Source organism: Chiloscyllium plagiosum, chromosome 33 (assembly GCF_004010195.1).
Source record: "Chiloscyllium plagiosum isolate BGI_BamShark_2017 chromosome 33, ASM401019v2, whole genome shotgun sequence".
NCBI classification, from domain to species: domain Eukaryota; kingdom Metazoa; phylum Chordata; class Chondrichthyes; order Orectolobiformes; family Hemiscylliidae; genus Chiloscyllium; species Chiloscyllium plagiosum.
In genome coordinates this window covers 320,169-333,225 of record NC_057742.1, presented here as the reverse complement: position 1 = coordinate 333,225, position 13,057 = coordinate 320,169, and the positions used below count along the sequence as shown (strand labels likewise).

The 13,057-nt window shown below is 43.4% G+C and overlaps 1 protein-coding gene across 1 annotated transcript; it reads right to left on the bottom strand.

Moving 5' to 3' along the window:
* Window positions 1-4,806: 4,806 nt before the first annotated feature.
* On the bottom strand, window positions 4,807-11,995 carry ppp1r1b (protein phosphatase 1, regulatory (inhibitor) subunit 1B). Its single transcript, XM_043674654.1, has 6 exons — window positions 11,328-11,995; window positions 10,129-10,189; window positions 9,276-9,298; window positions 8,013-8,094; window positions 6,859-7,062; window positions 4,807-5,467 (listed from the first exon to the last, which is right to left on the bottom strand). The coding sequence occupies exons 1-6, from the start codon at window positions 11,406-11,408 to the stop codon at window positions 5,385-5,387; spliced, it is 534 nt and encodes a 177-aa protein (XP_043530589.1). The 5' UTR covers window positions 11,409-11,995; the 3' UTR covers window positions 4,807-5,384.
* Window positions 11,996-13,057: the final 1,062 nt, after the last annotated feature.

Here is a 13,057-nt window from a genome sequence, read left to right as displayed (position 1 = left end):
AATAATGACCAACATTGCAATGACAATATAAAGCAAGGACCTCAGTTAATGAGGCGGTAGCAGGGTTGAGAAGCAAGGTACTGTGGAGTGAGTAGGAATATACCAAAGCTCTGGTAATGTTGCCTGCTCAGTGACCTGAGCCATTACAAGTGAACATCAACATTAACAGGGCTGGTGTGGAGTTAAACCTGCAGTTTCAAAAAAAGATTATATCCCAATTAGGTTGGTCCTCATACCATTTGAGTTATTAATCGAGTAAAATAGATTTTTAAAGGAGCCATGCAGAGGTGAAAGATGAGCAATGCTGTCTAAAGATCTCAGAATTTGAAATGTTGTTTTCACAATATTCACTTTAACTTTATAAAGGCCTAGCTTCAGAAAGTCAGCTATTCCTTGTATCCTTGTGATACAAAAGCCAACATTAATCATTCACTAGGTCAGTTACATTTAAACAATAGACTCTGTGCATAGGAGTAAGGGATGAGTTACTGATCAGGGAACTTAGGGTTGTTGCCTCCTTACAACTTCTTCTACCTGCTCAATATTGCCCCATGTGCCATCTCCTCATATTCTCCATGCTAGGGTCAGCTCTGGCATTGAATGCTTTCAGGCATCTTCCTGCATGTGACACTGAGATAGAAATATCTCTCATGGCTGTGTACCTTTTTGTGCTGTGACTGACAGAGATGTGACTGATCATAGATGGGAAAATAATAAATAAAACATCAACTGGCAATGTTAAACATGACTTGCATTTCTATACAACTTCAAACAAGCTCAGGATATCACAAAGCATGTTACAGTCAATCAAATACTCTTAAAGTGAAGGCAGTGTTATAATGTAAGGAAAATGACAGCTAATGTGCCACCCTTACCTGGTCTGTCCTACATATGACCCCTCATCCACAGCCATGTGATTGACCTGGAACTGCCCTCTGGGCAATTAGAGATGGACAATAAATGCTGGCCTAGCTAGTAAACCCATATCTCATGAATGAAAAGAACAGTCGTGTACAGAAAGCACCTACAGACAACAATGAGCAAATAGTCTATTGTCATTCACGGAGGGAAAAACATATTGGGCAGGACATCAACAAGAACATCCTTGTTCTACAAATTATTGTCATGGTAACTTTTATATCTACCCAGGAACACAAACTGGTTCTTTATTTAATATCTCATGTGAGTTATAGCATTACTGGCAGTGCAGCAGTACTGACCCTCAGAAGCGACCATATGACAGTGTGGCACTCTCTCAGCACTGACCCTCCCACAGTGTAGTGCTCCCTCAGTATTGCATTAACAGGGCAGACCCAGAATATGAGTTCAAGTTCCTAGGGCAGGAATTAAACCCATGATGAAGAGGGTGTCTTATGTGGAAAGGCTCAGCCAGTATTAATTGGAGTTCAGAAGAATGGGAGGTGATCTTTGTGAAATATATGAGATTCTGAATGGATCTAGTAGGACAGTTGCTGAAAAGCTATTTCCCTGTGATGGGGAAAATGAAAACTAAGGGACATAGTTTAAAAGTAAAGGGTCTCCCATTTAAGATGGAAATAAGTTCTTTTCTCCCCTTAGAGGGTCATGACTATGTGGGATCCTCTTCATCAAACAGCAATGGGGGCAAGGTCATTGAATATTTCAAAAGGAAGAATTAGATAGATTCTTAACTCACAAATGGAATACATAGCATTTGATTTGTATACAGGCAGTCACCAGGATGTCAATGGGTTCCATTCTAGAGCAAGTTGGAGCACAATGCAGACAAAATAAAGCAGCCATTTGTAAATACAAGAATTGTTCATATTGAGTCTTTAAAATTGTACCCCTATGAGTCCATATTCATAAGTTGGACATTCGTAAATTGGGGACCCCTTGTATATATTTAATTGCTTTTATTTTAGATTTGCGCTTTGAATTTTATGAATGCACTATATGGGTTTTCTGTGATTCGGAAGTTAAAAATTAAGTTGTAAGTATTTCTGCAGCCATGGTAACGCTCTATGACATCTTTATGACTATGGAGTCATGGAGATGTACAGCAAAGAAACAGGCCCTTTGGTCCAACTCGTCCATGCCGACCAGATATGCTAAATTAATCTAGTCCTATTTGCCAACATTTTGCCAATATCCCACCAAACCTTTCTATTCCTATACCATCCTGATGCCATTTAAATACTGTAATGGTACCAGTCTCCAACATTTCCCCTGGCAGCTCATTCCATACACACACTACCCTGTGCAGGAAAAGTTACTCCTCAGGTCCCTTTGAAGTCTTTCCCCTCTCACTTATGTCCTCTAGTTTTGGACTCTCCTACCCTAGGGAAAAGAGCTTGGCTATTTAGCCTATCCATGCCCCTCAAGATTTCTTTTTAAAAAGTCACCCTACAGCCTTTCACACTCCAGGGAAAATAGCCCCAACCTATTCAGCCTCTCCCCATAGCTCAAACCCTCAATCATGACAAAATCCTTATAACTCTTTTCTGAACCCTTTCAAGTTCAACATCTTTCCTAAAGCAGGGAGACCAGAATTGAACGCAGTATTCTAAAAATGGCCTAACCAATGTCCTGTACATCTGCAACTTGACCTCTCAACATCTATACTCAATGCACTGCCCAATATAGACAAGTGTACCAAATACCTTCTTCGCTAACCTATCTGAAAATGTGTTGCTGGAAAAACGCAGCAGGTCAGGCAGCATCCAAGGAACAGGAGAATCGACGTTTCGGACATAAGCCCTTATGCCCGAAAAGTCAATTTTCCTGTTCCTTGGATGCTACCTGACCTGCTGCGCTTTTCCAGCAACATATTTTCAGCTCAGATCTCCAGCATCTGCAGTCCTCACTTTCTCCTCGCTAACCTATCTACCTACAACTCCACTTTCAAGGAACTATGCACTGCATTCCACATTCTCTTTGTTTGGCAACACTCCCCTGCTAAAATAGTTTGTGAAGGCTACTTAGGCATACTTTGTGTTTACTTTAGGATTTTATGACTTATTAGAGTGAACCACTGTTTTTAAGGCCTGTTGGACATATTTCTAGATTTAGGAGATCTTTTTTACCTTAACAGAATTTCCCATAGTTCAGAGGGAGAGGTTTTTGTTTTAGTTTTACTTTGTTTTGGGCAGTTCTGTGAAATCTTTGGTTAACGAAGATTAAATGGCACAGTCCTCATGAGAAGGGGAGAGTAAAATGAAACTAGATCACCCCAGACTAAGGAGTTAATGATATTTCCAGGCCAGAAATGTTGGGATAGAACACTGAAGAGGACCTCAAGTTGAGTTTGTTTAAACTCAGGTGTATGATAGCTCCAAGGATAAGATATCGGAATTTCCGGCTAGGATTTAAAGACGCAGATACCATATACCTATTGAGGTGTTGGTAAAAGGATTCTGGTGAGAGTACTGAACAAGGATTGCTATTTCCCGTTAACTACAGACTAGTGAGCCTGATGTTAGTGGTGGGAAAGTTGCTGGAGAAAGTACTGAGGGATAAAATCTATTTATATTTGGAAAAGAATGGGCTTATCAGTGATAGGCTGCATGGTTTTTGTGTGGGGTAGATCTCGCCTTACCAACTTAATAGAATTCTTTGAGGAAGTGACCAAGTTGATGATGAAGGAAGGGCTGTAGATGTCATATACATGGACTTTATAAGGTGTTTGATAAGGTTCCCCATGGCAAATTAATGGAGAAAGTGAAGTCACATGGTGTGAAGGATGTTCTAGCTAGGTGGATAAAGAACTGGTTCAGCAATAGGATACAGAGTAGTAGTTGAAGGGAGTTTCTTGAAATGGAGAAAGGTGACCAGTGGTGTACCACAGGGATCAGTGCTGGGGCCATTGTTGTTTGTAATGTACATAAATGATCTGGAAGAGGGCATTGTTGGTCTGATCAGTAAGTTTGCAGATGACACGAAGATTGGTGAAGTAGCAGAAAGCATAGGGGACTGTCAAACATTACATTAGATAGACTGGAGAGTTGGGCAGAGAAGTGGCAGATGGAATTCAATTCAGGCAAATGTGAGGTGATACATTTTGGAAAGTCTAATTCTAGAGTGAACTATATTGTAAATGGAAGAGCCTTGAGAAAAGTTGATGAGCAGAGAGATCTGGGAGTTCAGGTCTATTATAGCCTGAAGGTGGCTGCACAGGTGGCTAGAGTGGTCAAGAAGGTATGCTTGCCTTCATCAGACAGGCTATTGAGTATAACAGCTGGCAGGTCATGTTAAAATTGTACAAGACTTTGGTTTGGCCGCATTTAGAATACAGTGTAGAGTTCTAGTCGCTACATTACCAAAAGAATGTGGATGCTTTGGAGAGGGTGCAGAGAAGGTTTATGAGGATGTTACCTGGCATGGAAGGTGCTAGCTATGAAGAGAGGGTGAGTAGGTTAGGATTGTTTTCATTAGAAAAAAGGAAATTGAGGGAGGACCTGATTGAGGTCTACAAAATCATGAAAGGTATAGACAGGGTGGATAGAGATAAGCTTTTTCACAGGATGAGGGATTCAATAACGAGAGGTCACGCATTCAAGGTGAGAGGTGAAAAGTTAAAGGAGGATATATGCGGCAAGTACTTCACACAGAGGGTGGTAGGTGCCTGGAACGTGTTGCCAGCAGAGGTGGTAGAGGCAGGCACAGTAGATTCATTTAAGGTGCATCTGGACAGATGCATGAGTAGGTGGGGAGCAGAGGGATATAGATGCTTAGGAATTGATTAGGTTTAGACAGTGGATTAGGATCGGCTCAGGCTTGGAGAGCCGAGGGCCTGTATCTGGGCTGTAAATTTTCTTTGTTCTCTATTTAGTACTGCACAAGGGAATTTATTTTTGTTCTGAATATTATAAAGGTATGTTTTGGGATTAATGGGATTATACTTTTACTGTCTGTCAAAAACTCTTTCAATTTACAAGTAACTAGATTAATCAATTCTATTTTATCTTAAATTTCTTTTGCTTAATAAACTATTTCATTGTTAAGTAGAACCTGCAGTATTGTGTGCTAGTCTCAGCAAGAAACCACTTCCTTAAAACCAAAACAAAACAAGTTTGATCTCTCAAATCAGATTTCAGTCTGGGATTAGACTTGTCTGATAATAACACCAGTTGAGATCATCACACATTGGAATCAAAGGATGGGCAGAAAGTAAAGACCATACTGAGATCTTATTGGATTACTCCTGTCCTTAATTCGAATGATTGTTAAATCTCTGCACTGAACTGTTTTGGGGCCACTACAAAATTCAAAGACAAGGTAAAAATCCAAAGGTGTGATTTCAGTTTGGTACAGAAACTTAATTATAAACAGGATGATGGTCAGCAAAGCTACTCAAAGCATTCAAGTTGAAGGTGAGCACCGGGTCACAAAGCCTCTGGTTTGTGTCAGGGCATCTCGCAGTCCTGTTGGTCAGTGAGTGTCCACCGTCTGCATTGTGCTGGGGATTTCTCCGCCTCTGTCCCAGTTGCTGCAAATCAAAACAGACTGTTAGTCCGAGGAACAGAGATGATGGCATAAACAAACAGTATCAGACAAAATTGCCACAGGATACCCTGTACCCAGATAAAAACCATTCCAGAACCTGGGGCTCTCCAGCATTCCTGCACTTCAGTGGATAAGAAAACATCATTTCAATCCATTGAAGAATATCTAATAACATCAAGAATGTATCATGTGCAAGAAATGCAACATAATCTATTTTTAAAATTATCAAACCTGAAGTAAGATTGGGACAGGAATTTGGGGAGCAGCCCCTTTAACTCAGACTTTACTGGAAGAGATGAGGGTGGAGCTAATGTTCCTTTAATCCTGTGTCAGTGATGCCAGAAGTGAGGACTAGCTCCATTGGAAAGGAAGATACAAACAGGGAATTTCTATTCTATTATCCACCCCCCCCCCCCCCCCACCCCCCTGCCACCTACTCGCTCTCTTTCCCCACCTCTCTGAAGCACTAAGGATCTGAGGATATGGATACAGAATAGGATTGTTCCTTCAATGTTAGTGGTAAGGATGCCTGCACACTGTGCCTCTCTCCCTCGCTGATCACCTTTGTGTGCTACCAGATCCTTGTCCATCTCTCTACCTTGCTGTGGAGTAGTTTCTCTCTCCCCATTGGCAGGTAACCATGCTTAGATAGCTTTTGGCCATTCCCAAGATGTTCCATGTATATATTGATCCTGCCCAATACGGCCCAAATCCAAGGTGAGAATCCAGCAGAATGTGTTCAATGAGATCTGTGGTCTCAGTGTCACATGGATTGCCCAATATCCAGAACCCCATGTATGTGGATCATTTGGGGACATTTTCAAACTGGGTAGGATCTGTTCAAAGTGTAGTGACAGCTCAATTTGAACAAGTTGTTCTCTAATTTACCAAAATAGCAGGTGATCAATTGGAATGAGAAGAAACTTATTCTCTCAAAGTTATGAATTTTTGGAATTTTCTGCCCCAGAGGCTTGTGGATGCTCCATCACTGAATATATTTAAAGCTGAAATCAATAGATGTTTGGTCGCTCAATGAATCAAGTGACATAAAGAGCAGACACAAAAGTGGATTTGTAATTAAAGATTAGCCATGATAGTATTGAATGATGGAATGGTTTCAATGGGTAGAATGACTTCCTCCTGCTCCTATGACTTATATTCTTACAATAAAACTTCACGTTAGTTAACTGTGGTGAGGAAACTTAGCCCTTGGACTTTAAGGATATTGATTTGTTCTTTCAAACAGAGACTCTTTGACCAAGATCCACACCAGATGGACTCTGCATGTCCCCAGGGCTCAATTCTCACTGTCAGTCACAGTGCAGTTTCTTGTTGTCAGTGTACGATTTCACGATGTCCATTCTTCCCACTTACTGGCAGTGCCCACTGCTGGTGTTCTAAGGCTGGGTTTTGGCCATGCTTTTTGGTCTGTCCGCGGATCTTGGCCTATTTGGAGCAGGCCAATTTCAGAGGAATCAGAGACAACACTGTCACACTCTGCCACATCTGAGGGGGTATCATTCAACTGCAAACGTGTGGACTCAGCTCCAAGCTGGGATTGCACAATGTGCTGAACAGCTGAAAAATACAAGTACATATAAACACGCAATCTAAAACAAATGGTCTAGAAAGGGTTCAAAACACAAAACAAACAAATTCACATATACAATACACACATACACACACAGCACAGAATCAGCATGGAAAAGCTTTTAGCTGTTAATTTTACTGGAAATGAAAATGATGTAAGATGTAAAACCAATGATTCACTCAGCCCCCATTTTACATCTATCAATCTAACTTCACCCCAAATGCGTCAGGATCCAAGAAGCAAGTGAAATTCAGTGACAAATAGAGTAACAGTGAGAAGGCCAGGGTGGGGGAGGCTGAGGAAAAGGACGAGAGGATAGGGTCTGGATAATGGGCAGCGAGATAGTGTCTGACAGGCTGACAGACAGCTGACAGACAGCTGACAGACAGAGTGAAGTTGAGATACAAGTGGATGCAGGAAATTAGGCAACTTTGTCACCAGGCTCACATCATTTCAGAGTTTGAAATCCATTCAGGTCCAATAACTTGTTGAGGTTTAACACAGACAACATCATCCTGAAGGAGAGTGTCTGGCCTGGAGTGGAATAAGTGGAAAGGGAGCAATGTTTGTGATTAGGGTCAAAATATCTAGTATTTATCTGAAGTAAACGTTGACTCATCCTTGACATGATTTCAGCTCAGCAACCTGACAGCACAGAATTGCTGGTGGCCATGTCCAGATCAATTCCATCAGACAGAGACACAAGGACCGCACCTCTATTGCCAGGTTAATAGTGAGAGTCCACACTGAATGGGAACCGAGGCTGGAGTCTGGTCAGTTATAGCCACATTGTTCAGGTTCTCTCCACATTTCGTACACCTGAAGTCAGGTTGCTGCTATCTTTCAGAAGAGTAAATCTGTACACTGTCTCTAGATTTAACCGTGTCTCTTCCTGCAATGTACAAGGTGCAGAGAACAGTATTGATGGAACACATACCTTTTAATGAGGGAGGTGTGTATGAGCAGGATGGAGTGGCTCGCTTGGATTTCAGAATGTCACTGTCAGTGGAGGGCAATCTCTGAAACAATAAATAGGCATATCCTTTACATTTGCATTTCAACATGACCTTGTCAACCAAGTTCAACTTACAGGAGGAGGTCACTCAGGGCTGTTCCACCATCCAGTTTAAATAATGGCTGATCTTAACTTCATCAATCCATCTTAACATAGAACATTACAGCATAGCACAGGCCCTTTGGCCCTCGAAGTTGCGTCGACCTGTGGAACCAATCTGAAGCCTATCTATCCTAAACTATCCCATTATCATCCATATATTTATCCAATGACCACTTAAATGCTCTTAAAGTTGGTGAGTCTACTATTGTTACAGTGTGTTCCATGCCCCTACTACTCTGAGTAAAGAAAGTACATCTGACTTCTGTCCTATATCTATTACCCTTCAATTTAAAGCTATGTCCCCTCAAGCTCATCATCACTATCCAAGGAAGAAGGCACAGTGGCTCCGTGGCTAGCAATACTGTCTCACAGCACCAGCAACCCAGGTTTGATTTCAGCCTTGGGCGACTGTGTGGAGTTCGCACATTCTCCCCGTGTCTGCTTGGGTTTCCTCTGGGTGCTCCTCCCACAATCCAAAGATGAATTGGCCACACTAAATTACCTATAGTGTTAGGTGCATTAGTCAGAGGGAAATGGGTCTGGGTTGGTTACTCTTCGGAGGGTTGGTGTGGACTTGTTGGACTGAAGGACCTGTTTCCACACTGTAGGGAATCTAATCTAATCTGAGCTGCCCTTGAACTGAATGGCTTTATGGCCATTTCAGAGGGTAGTTTGAAGGTAGCCATATTACTATGGATATGGAGTCACAAGTAGGTCAGACCAGGTAATGTTGGTAGATTTTCTTTTCTAAAGGATGTTAATGAACCAGATGGGTTTTTACAACAATCGCTGATAGTTTCATTATGGAGTCTAGTTTTTAATTACAATGGGATTTGAATCCCTGTCCCAGTTAAACTGGGTGTCTGGATGTCTACTCTAGTAACAGTCTCACCTTGCTGTTGCTTCCCTCAATCCATAGGGAGGAGAAGAGCCCTACACAGTGTGCGGCAATGAGGCCCAGGGACAAGAGAGCACCATTGATGGGGATAAGTGAGTGGTTTGTGACTGGAGGGAATCAGCCAGGTATTGCTCAGAAAACAGACTCCATATAACCAAGTGGAAAGTCAATAATATCAGACTGACCTGGTAGAAATCTGGCTCCTCTTCTAGAGAAAAAATAGAAAGGAAAAAATGTGAGCGGTTTGTGATATCAGCAGAAGTGCAATGTGATTTAATCAAACTTTTTCACTGGATAGTGACATTATACCTGACTGAGGCTGTGAACCAGACTGAGAAACATTGGTGCTTATCGCATTTCCCTTTTCTGCTGTTAGCGCGTCACCCAGCATTGGCCTTAAGCTGCTTTTGGCTTAAAACATGCAGTCTGATTGCAGGAAGTGGTATCACTAGTGAGTAGATTTTCTGGCAATTGGCTAAAGTAGAGCAGTGAGTGATTGTGATCAGGAAGGTGCTGCCTGAATGCGTGATGAAAGCAGATACAACCAAAACTTTCAAAAAGGGAAACACTGGAAAATGAGAAACACTGTGAAGACCCTAGTGATAAGGTGGTAGGGTGGGACCTAATTGCTTCAAAGTGTCAGCATAGCTACAATGGGCCAAATGGCCCCTGTATTCTCAGAAAGAAGGTGCACCTTCACAGTGAAGTGAGATCCCTCTGAGGCAGGGTCACAGGGCAGTGGAGTGAGTGCCAGTTTTCCAAATGCCAGTAGACCCCCCAGTCCAGTGACAGATATTCCAGTTTTGGGAAAGATGTTGAGATGGGGAGCAGGTGGGGTGAGGAGCAGAGGAGTGAAATAAGGTGAGGTGTGTGAGAGGCTGGGAACGGCAGGTAAGAGAGGGAGGAGGTAGTGGGTCCTGTTCCCTCATTGCAGCTGCCCTGGTTTCAGGTCTCTCATATCAATCAGCAAGTGATGTCAGGCTTTAAGAGAGCTCTGCCTTGAAGTTGGTTTCACTGCTGATGCCATGACCATGTTACCTGGTGATGACTGATCAGAGAGTCTGAACAGTGTCGCTGGAGTAGGTCTCCGTCTACGAATCTATAGAAATAAACAGGAAGAAGCTGTGATCAGAAAATCACCTTGAACTTCAGATGCTGGTCAGGAATTTCATTACTTTCAAAGTTCACCACCTTTTTAATCCAGTCGCAGTGTGAACATGTGAGACAGTGTAAATGGACCAGTCCCCACCACATCAGATTAAACTGAATTCAAACAGGGCCCGACTGGTGATAATCTTCCCCAGTCCACAACCTCCAACTTTTTCCCTGGAGCCAACTGTGTGAGCCCTTTCCCAGTTCCTCTCACCCCAGAAACTACCCCCACCCCCAGAACCCAGCCGCAACCCCCACTCCAGCTCCCCCTGAACTCACCTCTTCCTTTGACCCCACCACTTCCCCCCAGTCTTCCGTGTGGTTGGCACTACTGCCTCACAGCGCCAGGGACCCGGGTTCGATCCCAGCCTCGGGGTGTTTGCACATTCTCCCTGTGTCTACGTGGGTTTCCTCCCCCACTCCAAAGATGTGCAGGTCAGGGTGGATTGACTATGCTAACTTACCCCGAGCTGGTCAGGGAATCTGTAGATCAGGTCGGTTAGCAATGGGACCCCCCCCCCCGGGGGTTACGAGAGGGTGTTGTGGCTGTGATGCTCTTTGGAAAGTCGGTGCAGACTCAATGTGCTAAATAGCCTGTTCCGGCATTGGAGGGATTAAACAATTCAATCAATACCATATTCCCATCTGCTAACAGTTCTCGTGAAGGGTCACTGGACTTGAAATGTTAACTGCGCTCTCTTACCTCAGAGGGCTGCCAGACCTGCAGAGTTCCTGCAACAATTTCTGTTACAGGTCCAGGGGATGGGGTCAGGGACTGGGACTGTGGTTAGGAATATCTGAGTTTGGGATTGTGTGTGGGATGGGCTGAGAGTGGGGTTTGGGGAGTGTCAACATGAGACTAAAAAGGTTTTGATGCTACAAGGAATTTTTTAAAATTATTTTCGCGGAAATCCGCCGATCAGAGAATAAATCTCCAGTTTACAATCTGGGAGAGATTCTGTCTCAGGTTTAATACGGACTAATTGGAACATAAATCCCTCATTACTGAAACCACACAGAGGAGTTTACAGAATCAAACAGCGAGTTTGAAATATCCTCAGCTGCAGCCCACATTGCAGTGTTACCTTCTCCACTGCTCCGGTATCCAGGTGACTGCATCTTGACGGCACCGAGAAATTGATCTTCTTCCTGCTTTTTGGTTCCATGTTTCTCTCCAGTGTCTGATTGTCGGCAACAGTGACCCTCGGTCAGTTTCCACCCGGCTTTCTCTCTCCCCTCTCTCTCTCTCTCTCACACACACACACACGGCTCCTGCCCACAGTCTGAAGCTGATGGATTGTCCTATAGCTGTCCTGTCCTCACCAACATCAGCACCACACACCGAGCCACAGGAGACATGAATTATAGATCTGTGACAGAGAGTCGGCCTGGTAATGAGCTTCCTTGTGGAGAGGTTGGAGGGACTGTTTAAACCCCGGAGCAGCAGCCTATTGTCTGAACCCAGGAAGTGTCAGATTAGAACAAGAGCAGGATCATTTGTTGCATCGACAGGAACCTATTCATTAAAACTAGCGGTTACTGCAGGAATGGGGAGGTGAGCTGGGACCGCTGACCTTTATCAGATCAAAGTGTCACAGGAACTGCCCGGGAGAGCAGCAAAGAACATGTGGCGAAACATAGCAATTAGAAAAATGAGAAAACCAGAAACAGTGCCTGATCACCAAGTGCTAATTCCATTTCCTCCGAGACTCGAGTCTGATTGCTAAGCAGGGAGTGGACTCAATCTGACGGAAACTGCTTCACCGCCATTGACGCACTGACCATACCCACTGCAGATTCTCAGAATGAAGTGCATTCCGGGGGAAAGCCACTCCAACCAAAATACAAAATGTAATTGTTTTCAATCAGTACATTGAGGTATTAACCACCACCCACGTGTGCTTGTGTGTGTAGAGGGAACACCTATGAGCATCACTTAAACACCACTATCAACATTATGGGGGTTACCATTGACCAGAAACCAGAGTTAACAAAGTAAGTGTTGATCCCAAGAATACTGGCCTGTAGTTTCCCACTTCTCTTCCTATTTGAATTAACAAATTACATCAGATCTTTGCCAATCACTGGCTGTTTCTTTTATGATCCAAGATAAGACCCATCAGGATCAGGGAACTTGATCAATTTGTTTGCCATCTCTCTATCCTTCATGACCAATCCCCAGACTCATTTTCCATAGGATCACCATCCTGACTTGAAAAATATTTCAGTGTTCCTTCAGTATCACTTGGTCAATATCCTGAATTCCCTCTCTAAGGACATTGTGGGTTTACCCACAGCCCATGGACTGCAGTGGTTCAAAAAAGCAGCTCACCACCATTTTCTCTGGGATAATTACAGGTGGCTTATAAAGCTGGCCCAGCCAACAATATCCGGATCCTGTTAAGGAAAAAAAAACTTTTCTGGAACTAGGAAAGGTCCTTGCAGTCTTTTCTGAATCTCAGTAGTGTCTATGTTTCCTTCATCAGGTGACGGTGAGGAGGCTGCTTCCTAGAAGGTTTCATTGTTGGACAGTGAGTCCCCCATGTTTCAGTCTCACACTCTGGGCATAATCATCTGCCAGTCAATTGGTTTTGGGAGTGAGGGCATTTCCAAGTGTGGAGGTCACACAGAGCTGCAATCTACTATGAGTTCACCCCCTGAACTGCTCAAATCCAGTCTGTCCCTGCACTGGATACAAATTAGGATTGTGTGATTGTTGCATTTCTGAAATGGGCTCCTGGGGAATCTATCCACCCGTTATCCTCAAACGCACTTCCACCTCCAACCTCAATTTGAACAGAGGGTGAAGGGGATT

Coding starts and splice junctions, on each gene's coding strand:
- ppp1r1b (XM_043674654.1), bottom strand. CDS start 11,408: ATGGAACCAAAAAGCAGGAAGAAGATCAATTTCTCGGTGCCGTCAAGA. Junction 10,190..11,327: donor ATACCGGAGCAGTGGAGAAG/GTAACACTGCAA, acceptor TTATTTCTATAG/ATTCGTAGACGGAGACCTAC. Junction 7,063..8,012: donor CACACCTCCCTCATTAAAAG/GTATGTGTTCCA, acceptor TGTATTTTTCAG/CTGTTCAGCACATTGTGCAA.